General features: G+C 41.3%; 3 protein-coding genes across 4 annotated transcripts; 1 reads left to right on the top strand and 2 right to left on the bottom strand.

The window, feature by feature from the left end:
• Positions 1-404: 404 nt before the first annotated feature.
• lsm7 (LSM7 homolog, U6 small nuclear RNA and mRNA degradation associated) lies at positions 405-3,151 on the bottom strand. The gene is made up of 4 exons (XM_070909213.1): positions 3,125-3,151; positions 2,762-2,852; positions 2,549-2,620; positions 405-874 (listed from the first exon to the last, which is right to left on the bottom strand). The coding sequence occupies exons 1-4, from the start codon at positions 3,128-3,130 to the stop codon at positions 732-734; spliced, it is 312 nt and encodes a 103-aa protein (XP_070765314.1). The 5' UTR covers positions 3,131-3,151; the 3' UTR covers positions 405-731.
• A 304-nt stretch (positions 3,152-3,455) lies between these two features.
• LOC139288297 (kelch-like protein 23) lies at positions 3,456-5,544 on the top strand. Its single transcript, XM_070909579.1, has 3 exons — positions 3,456-4,482; positions 4,667-5,078; positions 5,241-5,544. Exons 1-3 carry the CDS (start codon positions 3,456-3,458, stop codon positions 5,542-5,544), a joined length of 1,743 nt encoding a protein of 580 aa, XP_070765680.1.
• A 205-nt stretch (positions 5,545-5,749) lies between these two features.
• Positions 5,750-19,164, bottom strand: cers4a (ceramide synthase 4a). Of its 2 annotated transcripts, XM_070908433.1 has the most exons (11): positions 19,030-19,164; positions 17,799-17,975; positions 15,608-15,725; positions 13,324-13,442; positions 12,739-12,796; positions 12,418-12,468; positions 11,024-11,116; positions 10,092-10,220; positions 8,962-9,068; positions 7,860-8,016; positions 5,750-7,768 (listed from the first exon to the last, which is right to left on the bottom strand). In XM_070908433.1, exons 2-11 carry the CDS (start codon positions 17,972-17,974, stop codon positions 7,568-7,570), a joined length of 1,209 nt encoding a protein of 402 aa, XP_070764534.1. In that variant the 5' UTR covers position 17,975; positions 19,030-19,164; the 3' UTR covers positions 5,750-7,567. The 2 variants fall into 2 exon arrangements, with proteins under 2 accessions (XP_070764534.1, XP_070764535.1); XM_070908434.1 differs by lacking the exon at positions 19,030-19,164 and having other exon boundaries at positions 17,799-17,977.
• Between the last annotated feature and the right edge of the window lie 1,210 nt (positions 19,165-20,374).

Below are 20,374 nucleotides of genomic sequence, written 5' to 3' on the forward strand. Positions count from 1 at the left end.
ATTAGTGTTTATAAAAGATATAGGACATAATATATTAGCTTGTGTGATTCTTAAAGAAGAGCAGATGTAAATTAGCTTTAGCTAAGGTGCATGTTAAATTTTAGCTTGTATTTAACCAGAAAATGTGCAGTCTTTTTAGGGGGGCCAAATTAGGTAGCAATGACACCACTGGCAGACAGAGTAACAAAATACCAGCGGCCAGTGGACAGACTGCGGAATCTGATATGATCGTAACTGGAAAAGGCTGCTTGATTCAAGACTGCTGAGCCACACAGAAAACAGCAGCTCCATGTTCATTAAATTGCTGGACTTTCAGGGATTTCTGAATCACATCTAGTCCATTTCGTTCTAAATCCGTACATCCAACATGAACAACAACAAGGGAGAACAAAATAACACTCACCATACATTTTCATTTTATTTTCTTATCAAAAACAACAAAGAATTGTAAAAAGTTGACTTGTTCTGGATAAAAAGAAAACGGTACTATTGACACTCCCCAAACTTGTGGACTCTTTCCAACTCAAATCTTTGCACACATGCACACCACAGACAGAAACTAAAGTGAAGTGCTTTCAAAGTGTCCTTTTGCTGATCAACTTATGATTTTTAACAACAGAAATTTGCTTTGTGTACGCATTATTACGGTTAGGTTTTTAAAAAATTAAAACAACAAAAAAACAACAAAATATTCAAGTGTGTGCATGGTTATATGTGTGTGAGAGAGACTGTTAGCCATCCTGCTGCTGTATGAACGGGTTTGGTATAGCCTCCATGCCGTCCTGAGGACAGATTAGCACTACGGAGGTTCCTCTGCAGACCACCAGCCCCAGCTGCCTGGTGTCTTCTGTCAGCTTCAGCTGGTCATCTGGATCTGGATAGACAACAATGGAAAAGGGTTACAGACACACAAGAAGTTTACATGCCACAGAAGTGAAGATGCATTTAAATGAACCTGTTCTTACTAAAGGTGGAGTTTTGACCACTAGTAGTGTTACAGAGCAATGCTTTTACACGCTGGTCCCAGTTCGGTTCAGTCTCATGTATGTGGACGAGGATGAATGATACACAGTCCTATTCCACTGATGTACAGGTGGCAGTAATGTGAGTGAAGGCAAGTAAACCTGAGAGCAAACAATGCAGGTTTCTAACTTAAGAAAAACCTGCTTTGCAAATGTTTTATGAGGGAAATCAATTCAACATCATTGCTGGTGTTTCAGAAAACACTTCCTTCAGTTTGACAGTTGTTAAAGTTTTGCAGCTAAACCATGTGATTGGCACATTAGTGGGATAAGGAGAGGAGAATAATTGAGAAATATGGATGTTTACACTGGAAAGAAATAATCTTAAGTATGAGAACATTTCCACCTGATACCAAGTAATAATGTAATTCAAGTAATAGGCTTATTTAATGAATATCATTTTCTAATCACATCACTTAGCGATTCATAAGAAATGTAACATAAATATCAACCATGAAGTTAAAACACACAAGCCTACAGTGACACTGGGCCTGAATTACACCAATCAGGTACATTAATATTTTATATCAACAAAAATATTTATATCTAGGCTTTTTGAAGGATGCATTATTTTGATTATTTTATGGTAACATGCGGAAAAATAATATCTACATTTAATGCAGATAATAACAGCTGTTGGGGTTTTATTGCACCCACAGGAGACAGAAACTATGTTGTTGCGCTTCGGCTCCAATATTGAATGGCTGCTGCAAGTTTTAAAAGCCACCAGATGTCACTGTGCTTGCTGCATTTTGAAGCCCAGAAGTTTTGAATCGTTTGTGGCACAAATAGAAAGAAAGCCCAAAAGCTTCATCTGACCATCACTAATAGACACATTTTGAAATGAAACCCTGTATATAGGGCAATGGATGATAACAGTTTAATGTTTCATGGTCCACAAGCAGGCGACTTTAATTAACAGTCATGTTTTGGAGTTGAAAGTGACATTCTGCTCTATAGAGACACCATCTTGTAACCACTTCTTCCACTTTTGTTTGGACTATAGCCAAGCAGCAATGGCATATTGCTGCCATTCTGGATAGTCCCAATTTAGACATCACCGTTGGTATTCAGTTTGTGTATAAAAGTCAATTACCCCTTTCAAATAGTGTTTCCTTTATTGCTGCTCTCATTGGTTGGGTTTAGGGAATAATTAGGTTAATGGTGGTTATAATTAGGCATTGCAGAGATGACTAGTTAGGGTTGGGTTACAGTTGAGTTGAGGTTAAGGGAAAGGGAAACACAGACTTTTACAAAACACCAGGTTACACACCTGTTTTCTCCAGGTCATCCTAGCTAAGTACAGTTGTAACATCTCTCCATGAAGTTTCTTTCATTTTGTGAGTAATTTGCCCATTTGAAAAGAACATGTCTTACAGTGTCATGTACACAATGACATTCCCACGACAGTGTGTCTTCGTCACAGTCAGTACACTCCCGAGTCCAATTTGGTGCCAGTTTGACAACTTTTTTGATTTACATATACGTGTTACATTGCCTCCTGAGTTTGTATCCGATTAACTTACCACGCATATACTCGATTGTGCCGTCCAGCACGAGGTTCAACAGAGGATCAAAACCTTTCAGGACACCGCTGGCTGAGAGGGAAATACACAGTGTAAAGCTTGAATTAGTCAGGACCACTTCATTGGCTTCGGGGGAAACAATGCCCAAACATGTACCGTTTCCACTGGCTAACCTGGTTAGCATTAGCTTATCATCAGGATTAATCCACATACCCTCTCGTCCTCCTTGAAACTTCACACGAATCGGCTTGTCGATGTATTTTGACAAGTCGAAGATGCTCTCCTTCTTCTTCTTTTCTTTATCCTACACAGAGCAAAGGACCATTGTTTGCAACTCATGCAAGCTAGCCGCCAACACACACACTCACACACAGTGGCTTAGCCTGAGGTTAGCTTTGCTAGGCTAGCCACGTTAGCAAATGTAAGAAAAACGCCACACGTTACTTTCTAATAGTTCTTCTACATCTCAGGTCATGTTCGGAATAAACATTTACTGGCTAAATATATCCCTGACAATGTTTATGGGTGCAAAGGTAAAAATATGTTTGAATGAGAGAATAAACTATACGAACTCACCGCCATGTTAGCTGTGTGACACGGAAGTTAAACTTTGACCTCAGAAATGTTCCACCAATCAAATCGTTGAGCGCCTGGAGCTGACGTCACTAGTTTGTTGTTTATTAGTTTGTTGACTTTATTATCAATTTACTAACCGGAGAAAATAATTTCAGTTTTAGTTTAATAATCAAGGAATTCGTGTTAAGTTAGAAACTCCTGGCCTCCCTGTGTTATAATTAGCATCTGTTTTCTAACTGACCTCCTTTCCTTTCCCTCCTCCTCAGTCAGGGGGAAAGTCTATTAATACCACCAGTTGGTCTGTTGTAAACCAGAACGAGGTCGAGGCACTATGCAGAAGACGCTTGGTGTGGCTGTTTGTTGTGACATGGCCTGCAGAGCTGACACTGAGCTCAAACCTCAGAGCTTTAAATTCACAGTTCTCTCCGAACAGATAAGGAAACTGGAGGAGGATGAATCTGCTTTTCATGTGAAAGACTGTAACTCTGTGCCTGATGTTATCCCTGATGCTGTTCTACGGGTAGAAGGAGAGAGTTTTCATGTCAACCGACAACGACTGGCCCTTCAGAGTCCCTACTTCAGGGCTCTGTTTTTTGGCTGTGGCGTGGAGAGCAGGAAGAGGAGAGTTGAAATCAAAGGTGTGGCCCTGCAGCATTTCAGGGTTTTGATGGGATACAGCGGGACATCCAGCCTTGCTTTGGACAGAGACAATGTTCTGGGGATCCTTGAGACCGCAGACTTTTTACAACTGGAGCAAGCCAGGCTGCTGTGCTGCAAGTTCCTGGAGCGTGAGCTGCACCTCAGCAACTGTCTGGGAATGATGGCCTACGCCTGGCAGCTGGGCTGCTCTCAGCTCTACAAGGCAGCGCGACAGGTGGTGCTCACACACTTCTCTGCTGTTGTCGCTGAAGAGGACTTCCTGTTCCTGTCCAAGGAGACCATAGCAGACCTTCTTGCCAGTGATGACCTGGCAATCCAGAAAGACGATCAGGCCCTGGAGGCCACCCTACGCTGGGTGTCATTTGACCCAAAGCGAGAAGAACATTTTCTGGAGCTCATCGAGCTGGTGAGGCCTGAGTCGCTCTCTTTACCATTTATCACTGAACTCTTGACCAGAATGAAAAGTTCTGACCCCAGAGCCAAGCTCATCTGCATGCTGAATGAACATTTTCCGACATCGTGGTCAATGGGCAGGTCAATGAGGAGGACCACGGCTGGAGAGAGCCTCTTCGTCCTGGGTGGGCCTCACGATCAGGAGCAACAGGCACTTTATCAGTTTCACCCACACAGTGGTAGATGGCAGAGCTGTGCACCTCTGCAGAGGAAGAACCTCACACAGTACTCGGTAGCTGCAGTAGGTAATGGTTGAATAATGAGAATGGTGATGTTCAGGGTGATAAAGATGAGGATAATGATGAAACTGATGAGCGAGGGGCTGAATGTGTATTTATTCTTCATGTGGAGTGTGTAAGGCCTCATCAACATGCGTATATTTGTTTTCTATTTCCTAACATTACATTTTCGGATTCTCTCATTATGCAGGAGACAATGTGGTCGTGACAGGTGGCTACTTCCGGGAAGTGCTGTGGTTCAGTGCGGACTGGGTCAGGATATTTGAGTGTGGGAACCAGCGCTGGATAGATGGGCCGGCCCTGCAGAAGTCCAGGCACAGCCACTGCTCCATTGGGCTGGACTCAGTACTGTATGTCCTGGGGGGCAGCATGGATGAAGGGCTTGTGGCTGATGTAGAAAGGCTGGTTCTGGGGTCCGAGGAGGGTTGGGAGGGGGTCAGCCCCATGGTTAGGGCTGTGGAGAGGGCAGCCATTGCTGCTCTAGGGTCGTGTATCTACGTGGCGTGTGGCCTGGATGAAAACGGCGAGGCGTATGGTGGAATTCAGAGGTATATGGTGAAGGAGGATCAGTGGGATGTGGTCTCTTATTCTCCATTTCCACGGTGAGTGAACTTTCTGACTTTTCTGACTCTTTTTTCTTCTCTTCTTTCTGACATTGTGAAACTGATGTATACTGTTGTCTTCAAAATAGCTTCTCCTTCCGGCCTTACAGTTGGCAGGGTAATTATGTGACGATTAAACTTTTTTTTTTAACCCTTTCACAGATACGACCTGGTTGCCACAGAGCTCAACGGTGCCCTCTACCTGTTTGGAGGCCAAGCTTTGCGTTTTGACGTGGAAACCGATGAGTGGACTGTGCTGGAGGAGGAATGTCTGGACAGGAAGTTCTTCTCTGGCTGCACAACAGTCAGCGGCCAGATATACCTGGTCTGCGAGAGGAAGAGTAACAACGCACTCCCAAACATGGTGCTGATGGACCCTTACATAGACACTTGTATTGAGGTAGACGATGCCATACCCTGCCCTGTGCCCCTCAGAGGGTGCGTCACTGTGAGAATGGTAACGTGACGGTGCGTGACCGAACATACATGAATCTATTCTACACAACTCAGAACAGAAACAGAGCACTTGCAAAATAGATTTTTATGTAAGAGGTCAGCATTTAGGTGGAATAAATACAAAAATGAAAAGCTGTTTCATAAAAAAATGGATTGAGTGAACACATACTCGAGAGTAGTAAAATCTTAGGCTTAAAAGAAGACAGCAGTGCTAATTTATTTCAATAGAAGTCATTTATTAAAACTTTTCAACTGGCCACACGGTCAACAAAGCATCTATGTGCACTCATAAGAGAACAGTCAAGTGTTACTTTCATGGAAACGTGACATCCCTCCTGGTTTTATACCTATTCTTAATTAAAAAAAGCAATATTCTAGTGGGGGTCACGGGTGCGTTAAGTCAGTGGGTCAGCCCTTTTAGCCCTCTACTACATAAATCCCACCATGTGTTGTGGGCCCCTCAAGTCCCTGTTGAGTCAGACACAATCCAACTTCTACTCCCATCACACTTATAAAATATAAAATCTGGTTAGATGCAGTAAGTGGACTCAGCAACCACTTATCTTAAAGAATTGCTGTACCAACCTATTAAAATGTAATACCAGTGTTTGGTAGGTAATGAGTGTACTGTAGTTTTTCACTGTTTAAATACATGTAAAATCCGATTACTTCTTGTTCCTAATAAAGCAGTCGAGCACAGTATAGTCATATCAAAATATGTCATCAGCTTTTAAGACAACATTACATTTCAGTAAGACGTTTCTTCATCTGAGCCATAAAGCATTTGACCTGTAGACAACTAAATCTAAAATACCTCACACTTCACTAATGCCCATCATACCTGTGTGTGCATACGCCACATGGCTTACCTGCCAGCCTCAATAACATTTCAAAGCATTACAACCAGTCACAGTGAGGCCTGGCCCATGTGTTTGTCCAGTAAAGATAATCCTACTTACACAAAGAGCTTAATATCAAGTGCGTGTCACAGAATAGTGTAAAAACAGTAGCCAAGGCACAAAACTAAAGTCCAGTAGAGCAAAAACAAAAAACCTTGTTGAGAAATCATGCTGCCTGTCACAATGATATTCAAAGTAAAAAAGAAATAAAAACACACACACACACACATATGGTTTTAAGTCCATCTATCTAGGAGCAGTATATTATTTTGTGAAGGCATCATCAGACATGTTCTTTTTTTGTGCACCAGGGGGCGCCATGTCTTTTCTAAGAAGTGAACTTAAACATAACTGACAAAATCAAATCCTATCAGGGAAAGCTTTATCATCCCTAAGGGACTTCTGCAGAAGACTTCTATATTCTGCCACAGATTACAACAACAACAGATTACATAAAAATGACCTGTTGAGTAAACGATTCATAAAAATAGATATATAAAGTGGTTTATCAACAGATGTACTACAATCATTGTATTAGTCTATGTAAAATCAACCATACTATCTATGTGGATTCAAAGCTGTGGGAGTGAATTACTATTAAATTCTAGCTTTAGTTTGCGCTGTTTAAAATACGTTATACCACATATTAGATTAGAACAGTTTGATTTTGTACAAAAAAAGATTTCGTTTTTCTTGTTGAACAAAGGATAAATGCATTATAACACAGTCCAGGTACTTCTATCCTTATGTACAAGTTATTGTAGTACAATAAAAACAAACAGCATAAATACAAAACCTGCAAAAACAACACATGATTTGTTGTAAAGGAAATTTCACGGTCTGCCAAATACAAATATTACAGTATGCAGTGGTATGGGTGACAGTAACAATGGCGTTTCTTCCTAATCTCACACGGGGTGAGCAGATTTACAATCATATGTGCGTCTTTGCCCTCTTTTTTTTCAAGGTAAGCAGGATGCAGACTTATCCTGATCTGAAATCATCAATGGACCGTGTTGGATGTACACAAGCCATATGTATGTATCACATGTCAGAAACGAGTTCATCTCCAATAGACAGTGGGGGAAATAACTTATTTTTCCATTGGGGCTTGGTAGACGTGGAGCTTTTCCACTATCTGGCTTTGGGCAGTCTGCTGTTTATATTCCTCTGGTTGGTCAGGTTGTTCAGGACACAGTTGTTTGCCAGCGATGCCAGTTTGGAGTTGATTGCACCCTTTCTTTGCTCCCAGCTGCACTCGTCCCCTTCTTCCTCAGGCTCTTCCTCTTCATCGTCCACCTCACTCTCCTCATCGCTACGTTCATCACGCTCCACCTAAAGAGAACAAAGTGATGAATAAAACATTTTTTGGTGCCAAAGTGACGGCACTCAGCTTCCCTTCCCTTTTCATTTGCACTCTTCTCACCTTGCCCAGGAACACAAACTTGTAGACCATGCGCAGGATGAGATAAGCCCAGAAGATGTGCAGAGCTTGAAGCACTAACAGGAGCATATTAAAGAAATAATAAGCCCCGAAGGGCTGGAAGTATTCTAGAGACACCACCAGGGTTGAGTGGAGCACTCTGGGAAACAAACACAGTAAGACACAGTCAGTTTTAGTCTCACTCCAGCACCAACTCTTGAAATGTTTAGAGTCCTGTTCTCAAATGTCAAAATCAACTCTTTGCCAGGGACTGTAAACCTGCTGCTCTCAGCAAAGAAACCACTGATGTGAGGGAGGAGAGGGCAAAGATGACTGTAAGTTATCACTATATTGATGATACACATGTATGATTCCAGTGAATATACATAGTTGAACTGATTAATGAAGGATTATCATATCATAGCTAAACAGGTACACATGTACTTGATTACTACGTAAAGATGGATTCTTATGGAGTATAGCTACACAACGTGAAATGTGGTCATAATCTCCCCTTCTGTTCCTGAGTTATGGTGTAATGACCAAAAAAATGTTTTTCCACAATGAAGTTGACCTTTGACCTTTTGGGTAAAAAATCATCAGTCATCATTTCATTGTTATATCCCATTAAACATCTGTGTGAAATTGTGTCGTAATTACTCCATCAATTTTGTTACCAACTGTGAAATATGGTCACCAGTTCTTGAGTTATGACCAAAAACGTGTTTTGTGAGGTCACAGTGACCTTTAACCTTTGACCACCAAATTCTAATCAGTTCATCCTTGTGTCCAAGTGGACGTTTGAAGAAATTCCTGAGATATCGCATTCACAAGAATGGGATAGACGGAAAACCCGTTCACATAATAAAACATTCAAAAAGTGTCAATGTATGAATATATGTAGGTATTGTTGTATTATTACAGGACACAGGCAAACCAAATGACCACTGCATTAAAAAACTTGGTTACTCCCAAGTTTGAGGCTATATGCAATGCCATGTGTTTGTTTCTGGGAAATCTCAACATCTGGTAACACAATTTCAATTCAGTGCAGAAATCTGGAAAAAACATAAATAATGTGTCATATTCCAAAATTATGTTTTACCTGCCAGGTAACACCACCAGCCTCGTCACCAGGAAGACCAGGGAGAAGATGACAAACAGCGAGTCACATGTCTTCGTCCAGCCAGCATAGTGAAACATCTTGGCAGACTTTCAGACGAAAAAGTGCCTGTTAGTTATCAAACACTCTTACAGTTTACATCTATAATTAATCTCTGCATACAATCAAATTCAAATTCAGTGCTTCAAACTTACAGCAGGATAGTCTCCCTAACCCCTCACCTACCCTGACCTCATTTCATCTATTTTGATTTGGTGTAACAAAGGAAATATCACTGCCATTCAATAAACTGGTCCAATTAAAAAGAATTATCGCTTTAAAACAAGAAAAACTTCGAACTTCAACACTTCAGATGCTGAATACAGTCTTCCCTGAAGTTGAAATCCTAGAAGCAGAAATTAAAAAGCTTTTACTCCATTATTTAAATGCATTACCTATTTTAAAATGAGTGGCACGACGGAGATGAATTAATTCAGAATAGACTTTCACAAGCCAAAATGCCATTACTAATGATAGGATTAGCAATTTCTAATATATCAAAACAGTTCCCCTCCTGCCATGCCTGGCTGTACAGAGGTACTGGCTGAATATTACACCCACATCATTATCCCTTTATGACTTTTATCAGAGGCCTGATGACACAGAGTCACGCCTGAGGTCACATGACTAGCTCTACATATTTCCTCGGCGCTGAGATGACGGTGACTGTCTTGATTTTCAGACCTTATCAGTGAAATGTTGCACTCAAGGAAAATCAGCCTCATGAAACCAAGGACAACGGACCTATTGTCTCGCTGAGGGACTGGCAGGTAATGATTTTCAACCACAAAGGGTATTTTTTAGTTTTACCATGGAACATGACGCTTTTCTATGCAAAGCTCAGTTCACACCGGACGTATGATTATGATGTGTTAGGGTGTAAGTATAGGAAAACGTCCGCAGTAAATACACAATGCCTGTATTCAAGTCAAGTTCCCTGTGACCTACGTGAGTAAACAGAATCCATTCAGCTTTGAATACATTTCAATGATGCAGTTTGTGTTTCCTCCTTCCCTTTCCTCAGCATTGTTGAAATGAATCAATGCACACACATTGTAATTTGAGTGTTTTACCTCAAGAAGAAAGTCAGAAGAGTCGTGTACCAGCATCACCAGAGTGCCAACCCGCACGTAGTTGCCACAGTAGGAGAAACCGATGAGGAATATGGTGGCGATGTGATGAATTACCTGCTCCTTGAAATCCTGGAACACACACACATGAACACACAGAGACCACACAGTGTGAGGAGGACGCACAGAAGCGTAACCAAGACTTCAGCAGATCTCCATCTGTGGTCCTGCTCATCATCACTTGTGTCCAAATATTAGAAAGGGAGATTTACATGTTGTCTGGAGTGATTTGTTGTTGTGTTTGAAGATCAAATATCTTTGATCAGCAGCTTGGAGCCTCTGGTGAATCAAACAAAACCACATTAATTTTCCAGAATTTAGGAAATGTCCTTAGAAAGCTGCAGCAGCAGCAAGCATCTCAAGTGGTTTCCTTAAACACAAAAACATGGAAAATAGAGGAATTACATTAAATTTACTGTCTATAAAGCATCTTAGCAATACAGCAAAGTCTAACTGAGTAGTTTAGAGCACATTTAAAAGTTGTTTGTGTTTTTATTTCAGTATGTGCTAATCTCCTACTAAAGATTTAAAATACTGCAATACTCAGTTTTAAAATGAGAGCAAACGAAAACAAAAGTACACAAATTTATGATGTAACAGTAGATAATCCGGTGCGTAATCCGCATTTAGTGTAATCGTGCAAGAGAAAAACAACATTTGGATTACACAGTAGAAAAAAATAAAAAAAGGCAGTGAGTGATGACATTTATTTTTGGTTTTGACCATATGACTAAAAGTTCAAATCTCAGGCACAAAATGAGAAGAAATGCAGTAGAAACCAACAGGATGTGTGTGTGTGTGTGTGTGTGTGTGTGTGTGTGTGTGTGTGTGTGGAGTGGGGGTGTTACAGCCTTGAAAATCAAGCTCGCACTCACTTTTCGCTTGACATCCACAGAGACACACAGAAGCAGTGACAAATAGAAGCCCATTTCCAAGACGTAATACCAGTGATGAGCCTCGGCCACCGGCTACAGAGTGAGAGGAGAGAGACAATGAACTTTTATTTTCAGTGGTTTGTGGCTGCAACAGAAACACGTCCATCATCCTGCTTATTTGTGTAGCCTCAGGAAAACATGCTGTAGATGTATGCTGAAGCTAAAAGAGTAGAATGAAATGATATTGCAGAGAGACTTTGTCCCTCCTGCATGTGTGTCCTGAGAAAGATATAAAGATTTGGGGGGTGGGTTGGAGGTAATGGGACCCCCAAAAGTACCCTTTGTCCTAAAACTACCCAGGATTCCACATGACTGAGCATTTACAGCTTCTCCCTGTAAGCCCTGAGCAAGTGCAAGTGTTTCCAAAGCTCATATAGGAACTCCTTCACGTTCCCATAAAGAACATACTGTATATTAACAACCCGCTTTCATAAAGAGGAAGTGTTTGTATTCAAAGAAAGTGGTGGTGTACTATCTCAAATAAAAACATTCCAAGTCTGCAGCACCACAATGGTAGGAAGTTGACAGAGGCATTTAACCCTTAAAAACACATCCTATCTCTCTCTGTCAGAGGCCACGAGACCTCAGAAAAAAAAAAAAGAAGAAGAAGAGGCAGTGTTGCCTGCAGGAGCTGTAATCAGTCAAACTGCAGATACAGAGAGCTTTGCATTTTTTCTAGTGTTTTCTGTTGGAAGGGCTGTCTTCCCCAGAGGAATGTTGACCTGCAAGCATAACTAACTGCCATCAACTAACTAACTGTCCTCAACACAGCAGAGATATTAGCTTTTCAAAAAACAAATCTGGAAACACAAAAAGCATTCAGACCAGCTATTAAGGAAAATGTTCTGACCAAACTGTGTTATAAACCCAAAGTCTTCTGAGACTGAATCCTTCTACACAGACTAAAGACTTAGTTTTGTTGGATCCCTCCCAGCCTTTGTTTTTTCTACTCATGTCTTTCAGGAAATAGTGCAAGTTCAAATAGCCCATGCTGAGGTTTTTAAATGTCTTGTTTTGTCCAACCAACAGTCCAAAGTCAAAGATATTCAGCTTACAATCATATAAAATGAAGAAAAGAGGCAAAACCTCACATTTGAGAAGCTGGACGTTTGGCATTTTTGCTTGATCAATTAATCGATTATCAAAACTTTCTACAATTCAGTTGTACGTAAATTAAAAGACAACAAGATATCAAGCCACTAAAATAATCTTGTAGGCATTTCTGAAATGAAAGAAAAGCATATAATGTTAGATTGTTTCCTTGAAGTGCTGCCTGACAATGTTTTTCAACATCAACACTTTCTTTTCAAATCATTTAGCTATTTCCTGCTCACCTGTTTGGGATAACCCCTCCAACACTCTCTGTGATCCCAGAACCAGGGAGTCTGGAAGATCAAACAATCGTCAGCAGAGTCTCCACAAGATACAAGCGTCAGCCAGAATATTAACTCCTTGTAGCCTCGTAAGCAAATAAAATGATGCAGTCTGTGACTACGACACCACGAGGGATTATGAAAAGAATATGTATTGCTGCTCACTTGTATTATAGCTCACACCAAATAATACACAGAAAATTGTAACAACATTGCTATTCCTACATGTTGTATCTGTAATGAAGGCCTGCTTCTCTTTTAAAAGGAATACAAGTGACTTACATTAATTAAAGAGCCGAGCCCTGCAGTGAACGCTACGAGGTAGAAGACGAAACGCCAGCTGCACAGAATAAAAAAACAAGCACCAACAGTTGTTAGAGGCTACGGTCTAGATCAAGTTTGTGAATTAGTTTTTATCAGGAACAAATTGTAGAAATGTCAAAGAGGCATGTTGTACGGCAGTGTTTCATTCCAACATGCTGAATTGCATTGATGTTTTGGAACATGGCTCAGACTTAAAACATAACAATTCGAAATAAGGCATTTTACATCCAATCATGACACTTTAGATATAATTTGCATCACTCTGTGATGTGAAACCTGTATCAGGCAACTTGCACACCGATGACAGAGTAAGCAACAGCAGGCAAGCAAACTTTACATCATGTAGCACGACATCAGTAACCTAAAGGGAAGCAGTTTCCTTTAAACAAAGCACTCGCTGATGTTCAGTTGACAGTTTGCACTTCACTCACACAACACACCTGCAGTTTGCCAAATAGTGCAAATCTACAGCATCTCAGAGGCCCTTGGTTGACAAGATTGGTGCCTTTAATGGACAGACATACAAAGTAAATATTAACTCACGAGGCCTCGCAGAACTTTTTGGTGTTGCTGGGTCGGTCCTGGTTCCTTCTGTGCCTGAACCAGGTCTGGATCTTTCTCTGGGAGAGTCCACACTGCTTCCCCAAGCTTGCCACTTCACTCTGAACACACACACAAACACATATTCACACATACAGGGTTAGGCTTAACTTTGCACTCGAGACAATGATGAAGACGTTTTATGCTGCCTGCTGCTGGCTGAGATGCAATGTTTCACGTGTGATACTATTACCAGAACTCCTTGCTGATCAACCTGACCGCTGTGTTACTACTTCATTATGGGAAAATGCAGATCATACAAGCTGCATATTTAATACAATAATAAATATGCTTTGTCCAACCATTTGTGTCTGTAACAAGAGTACTGTTTGTCTGAGGTTCCCTGCTCTCTCTTTCTGCATCCTGATACTTTGCACTGGGTTGTGTTACTGTGTTACCGTGTTACTGTGTTACTGTCAGGTCCTTGTGCTCGGAGAAACTTAATTACTGTGTTGAGAATAGTCAAAGGAAAAACAACAACGTTCACATCTTTCACTGGCTATGTGTAGCACTCTACTAACATTTGAAGACATTTGATTTCCCCCTGACTGTTTCTAGTGCAGGTCATGTGGAAATTTGGCCTGGCAAATAAGTTAGGGCACACAGGCAAACATGAACGAACATACATGCATGCACATACACAGACACACACAACACAGAACTGTGCTCCACCTAAAGGAGGGCGGAGAATTTCCATGTGACCATAAACGACTCTGTAACCTGTGTGCACCTGCTCACTGATTAAAGGAAAATAATAAAATGTTCTCTGCACAAAGGAACAATTGCAATTATACAGTAATTACATGGTGGCTGTGCTATTTGATTTGATGCAGAGGTTAAGTAACATTTCTGATCAGTAGCTTCACAAAATGAAATGATGTCAACAAAAGGGGATACTGATAACTAAGGACAGCAGACACGCATAGTGATGGTGGAGCTGTTTAAAGGAAGTAACACACCTAACACAAAACATTTTCTTGTATCATGACTAATTATTGTCGATTTTTAACACATCTACCACTTCAGAGTGACTCATGTGAATTTGGTGAATCTCTCTAGGGACTTCCGGACTACTTAAACAGCTCCTTGTTCTGAGACAGCCGACAACTCATCCAAATAAAACTTCCAAACAATGATGCTTTTCAGCCAAGATGCAACCACACACAACGCACCAACTACATGTATAAAACTGTGCTGGCACATCTTTTCACTGTCTGCACTTTGGTTTGTAAATGTATGCAAACCTCTGCATGCTAGGATTAGCAGATTACACATTTTCTCCTCAGTGTTCCTGACTATTTCAAACGCACTGAGAATTGTGGGTGGCTCATGGTGACAACTCCCATTAAGCTTTGCATCCACTCTACAGGGTTATACAGCAGATCTGTGGAGACATGCACTAGTTTGATATAAAGAACTACTTTGAATCTCCTCCCTCTCTAACCAGGTTTGACATAATGACATCAAGGATCAAGAAAATATACATTTATATGAATCCAGCAAATAATACCTTATGATAAAACTGGTTATCATGCTTTTGATAGTAATGGTCATCTCACAAAACATTTGAATTGCTCTGTAAACTGATGTGTTGTTAGTGTAATAAAAATACTTTTATAATAGTATAAAGATGTCTTTTTTTTTAGGATGACTTTGTATCATCTGTTCAGGGACTACTAGTGATAAATATACTTTTGGCTACCTCAGGAGCATTTACAGAAATGTTTATTACTGTCCTTTACTTAAATAAATAATAAATAAATTTAATATAAATAAATAGATACATTTGCATCATAACTAAAAAGAGCATTGCCCTTTACTGCCTTTTTACTGATTTATGTTTAGTTCTAGTGTCTTTTTTGGGAGAATATTAACTAATCAAAATATAGATAAAATGTTGTGTTTTACCTGAAAAACACACAGAGGAGGTGCCAGTACTTTTTTCAGCCCTAAGTCTGCAGGTCCTCCTCTCAGGCTGCATACAGCCACAACAGGGTTAGAGCAGCCTGTATGAAGCCCGAGAGTGAAATCCACAAAGCTGCTCGTAAAAACTTATTGCTGTGAACGCATGGTAATAACTGGAGGCGACACTGTTGGGAGATTTTAGTGAGTAAACCAAACTGAAGATGTAAAAGTAGGGGGAACTAAAGTAGGATTTGGAAATGATTGATTAGAGGCATGAGAGATTTTCTGCCAGAAAAAGGGAAGGCAGAACAGGAATACGAACTTGCGATGGTTGCCGGCTGTTCTGTTGGTAGAAGCTCTCCAGCTTTGGGACAGAAGCGGCTCGAATCCGAATCCGGTCCTTCACCCCTAAACGTTTGCTTAATGGGACGGCGACAAGCCTGAGAGGACAGAGAACAGGAGAGAAAAGAAAACATGTTTTTTTTCCATATAGTACACCAAACTGGATTATTATTCCCAAGGGATTAATGTGAGAAGACATCGACAGCTGGCTAATGTGTACCGCAGTACAGTACAGAGTAATGGCAACAAGATAGCTCATTATGTTGCTCCTGACAGCCTGTAGAGCCGCTCCCATGGGCGCATTGTGACATTTGGCTAGACGGCCTTTGTCATTAGCTGATATGGCATCAAGAGACACTTGATCTGCATGTGTGTGTGTGTGTGTGTGTGTGTGTTACAGGGAGATGGAGACAGTCAGAGCAAAGAATAAGGACAATGTGAGTGTATAAGCACCGGAGAGATGATTTTGATAAACGTGTGTGTGTGTGTGTGTGTGTGAACATGCATAATCACATGTGTGTAACTCTAGCTAGAGATAAGTGGGCAGTGAGGGAGAGATCAGAGAGTATGAGAAGGTCAGGACAGCTTTACACAGAGACAAACATGGTCTCTGGTTACAGGAACCTCTAACACACACACACACACACACACACACACACACACACACACACACACAAACCTATCTCAATGCAGGAAACAGCTGCAGCCCGGGATGATCAAATGAAGACACACCTTTTCACCTTCCAGCTGACTGACAGCGCCTCAGACGTAAGTAACACCTTAATACCTCACTGTCCACCACAACAACGAACACACAGTTGGACCACCGAAGACACAGGTACATGCTGGTATTCAACATAAGCTACACTTCACTGACCCCTCCTCTGCTAATAAATACCTGATGAAGGTACAAACAAGGCTTTAGAGAAAACAATGGTGCTAATCTTACACAGTCCACGCCGAGCTAGCTCACATAGTTTTTCAACTTCAGGACAGGTAATACAGCAGCTGATAAGGTAAAGCATGCAAAAACAGGCCTCCTATCTGTTCATCCATCCCACATCTCTGCAGCCACTTGCTGTCACTCTCAATTCCTGTCCTGCTACCAGCAAAATGTTTTTAACACACCAGTGTATAGTATTTCCTTCCTCATGTTGTCTCATTTCTGATTTGTTTAATTATACAATGTCACCAGATTCTGGGTTTCTGGACTCTCTGGTTATATGACATTATAACATTTTCTTAAAAACTATGATATGTGTAAATTAAGGTCAGTAAGCGATTCATAATGTCCAAATTTATTGTCCATAATATTACATCGTCTTTTGTTGTTACACTGGTGCAGAAAAATGGTAGTGTGAAAGGTTGTTCGGTTAACACATACTGATCTCATACTTGAATGCCATTTTTGTTTTCATCAAGTGTCTGAACAAGATAAGATGAAATTCCCTCGTCGTGGCCACAGAGGTGTTCAGACTTTATCTAAGAAGTCTCTAGGATTCTCATAATAAGAACAACATACTGTTGGGGATTTACATTAAAGTTGCATTTTTTTCCACCCTACAAGAGGTTACAGAGGCTATTAGTTTCTACAGCAATTAGTACAGTGAATAAGCACAGCATCAGTAGCCATTCAACATTAGAAAGTTCAGTTCAAGAAACCACCACCATCATCGCCATATCCTCCTTTCCCTCCAACATATAAATCACATTAGGTAAGGCCGAACCCAGCCCGCTCTGGGAAGAGAGAGGGCTTTCACACAGTCAGCAGCTAAAAACTGTCTACTCATGAAGCCTGCCTCCCACTGCATGTCTGATCTACACCCTCCATCTACTGGGAGCACTAACGAAGGGTAAAGGAGCCATTATCCTGAGCCACGCAGGCAGCAAACCAACCCGACTGCCAGCCAGCCAGTTTGTTTAAACATTTGCTCTCACCTGGATTCAGACTCAAAGAAGTCACCATCATGCTTAACTGTTTTCTTGAAACTGACGGAACACATTCAATCAATTACACATGGTTTAAGATCACAGTCCACCATAAATATTGAAAACTTACTGCTCCAGTGAGTCAAGCACAGCAGATGTCAAAGTTAATGACAACAATGAAAAAGAAGATCTTGCATCTGTGATTTCATGGTCCAGCTGTGGTGGAGGCAGGTGTGTCTCACCTCTCAAAGACATATCGGAGGGCTATAAAGGCAAAGGCCAGTGGCAAGGTGTAGATGAGATCCCTGGGTAGAGGAAAGCGGCCCTCGTCCTCCTTCGTCTCAATGTCCTGCCAGCGGGTACCGGGAGGAAGCCAGAACTCCTCCTGCCACAGCCATTCATTTAACAGGGCCTCCATCCTGAGGAGAGGAGAGCAGAGCCGTGTTTCATGTGAGTGTTTGCTCCCAAGCAGACCTGACCTGTTAAAACATTAATTCTTTATTCATATTTAAGTCAAACAGCAGCTGAGACCCTCAAGAGTAGACATTAAAAGACAGAGGGAGCAAAGCGTCTGGCATGTTCACACTTAACTTGATCTTAATTAATTCTATACAATATCAGAATATAGGGTAAAAATGCTATTTAAATTTCCCAGAGCCCAAGGTGGCATCTTCAAATTCCTTTGTGTATCCGACCAAAACCCAAAGATATTCAGTTTACGATCTTATATGACAAAGAAAAAGCAGCAAATCATCACATTACAGAAGCTGGAACAGAGGAGGTTTGACATATTTGCTTGAAAAATGACAGAAACAACTAACCTATTATCAAAATAGTTGCAGCTTGTTTTAGCTCTGCACCACACAGTTATTGGTTTGTCCAGGAAACAACAACAACAACAACCACCAATACAGCAGTATATGACAATATAGTGCACAACAACACATAAATAAAAAAACAACAACAAAACACCTCAGTGGGCCTCGATCTAAGCACGAGTCTCTGCATGTATCCCATCAAAACCTGAACAACGCAGCCTTGATGCACGCTAGGCTTCAACTATCAAAAACGCAGACACGCGCGCAGACACACACCCACACACAAACGCACACACACGTCAACACATTCATAAACACGCAGACACAAACATATAAACACACATCTCTTCCTGCGATTATGGAATGACATGCTCAAAGCGGATCGATCCGAGTTTAAAAGCTGCTTCCTTCAGCGTCACATTGATTTGAATATTGATTATAGCGGCGCAGCGTGACAGCGTGTGTTAAAGCCTCCGTGCAGCCTGCTGGCCACACAAACTAAGACACCCTGCGCATTAACAGCGAGGCCACCAGCAACACAACAGACACGCTCCCTCTCTACAGAGACAAACAAATCAGGTTCTATTCTACAAACACGCCGCTTATTATTCATAATAATCGCATGAAGGCTCGCAGCCACAGGAAGGAAGCCCACCTCTCCCATCCAGCCGAACAGCCTCGAGCTGAACAGCCCCATCAACAAACAGCCTCCTTCATCACATGGATCTGCTCTAAATGTCAGTAAAGCCTCATTGTTGCTCCATAGCAGCATATAGATGCGACATTGCGGTTACCTGTCCGCGCTCCTGTGATGGGGATGAGAAGCTTACAGCGGAAAATGAGAGGAGGAGCGTGTTTGACGCAACCTGCTCCTGCTGAGGGCGGAGGGAGGCACGCGCTGTCATCATCACCATCCTCCTCCTCCTCCTCCTCTCGCTGGTTTTCTGTCACCCTGCATGAGATAAGCATATGGTCGTCATTTCTTAGCAGCCAAAACATATTCTCCGAGCCAACCATCATGATACAGTGTTACAGCATGCTTCTGTCGAGAGACGCAGGTATACAAATGTGACAACATCTTGTCATTTACAAACAAAGCCCCCCTAAAAGCACATCAGTTTGTGTCATATTTTGTCTCACAATGTTGCACTGCACAAGACCTTCTGTTCTGTGCCATTTGTTTCAGGACGTTTCTCATTGCCGTAATCAATAATCAACATAGACGAACAGAGAAGAACATAATGGGAAGTAATTCAGGGAAATTAATTTGCTTTTTTGCAGTTAGAGAGTTTATTATTTTAGCTGTGGGTACATCTCACACTTACAATAGAAATCTTTATGACAATAAGGGATATTACCTGAGTATTTAAACTTTAAACAACGTGTTTGTCATCACCAGTTTATGTATTGTGTTACTCGTGGCCTTAGGATACATTGGCAGGCAGAGAAAGAAAGGCAGTATGGAGATATTTACTATCTCTGATATCTTTGACCAACCAACAGTGAACATTAAGAAAGCTGATAAGATTTAGAGCCGTGCTCACATGACGCAGCCTCTCATTCCAATCATACAGAGAAAAAAACCCACCCCAGCAGTTCTTTATGCAGATAATATATGCAAACTCTCCTTTCTTTTAAAACGTCCTATTCACCTCTATACTGACAATGACTGGCAGTTTCGTCTGCTGAAGCCTGAAGGAAATTAAATGAATGATATTGTAATTGTATCTGTAACCCTAGATCTGTGAGTACTGGCAGAGTTATTGTCTTTATGGATGCCAGACAGTAAATTCAAAACTTCACTGTAGAGCTTGTGCTATTTGCTTTAATTAATCATGTCGAAGAATGCCCGGCTCTCTGTGCATGCTTTCTCTAAACCAACCAACTCTTCTCTTAACTTTCCTTTTTGTCCTAAGCATGTCTTTCACTTTGCAGGACTTGTGCGTGATGCAGACAGGACATGTGACTGATGGAGAGATGAAGAGATTTCTCTGTCTGCG

The sequence above is a fragment of the Enoplosus armatus genome, chromosome 7 (assembly GCF_043641665.1).
Source record: "Enoplosus armatus isolate fEnoArm2 chromosome 7, fEnoArm2.hap1, whole genome shotgun sequence".
In the NCBI taxonomy this organism is placed as follows: domain Eukaryota; kingdom Metazoa; phylum Chordata; class Actinopteri; order Centrarchiformes; family Enoplosidae; genus Enoplosus; species Enoplosus armatus.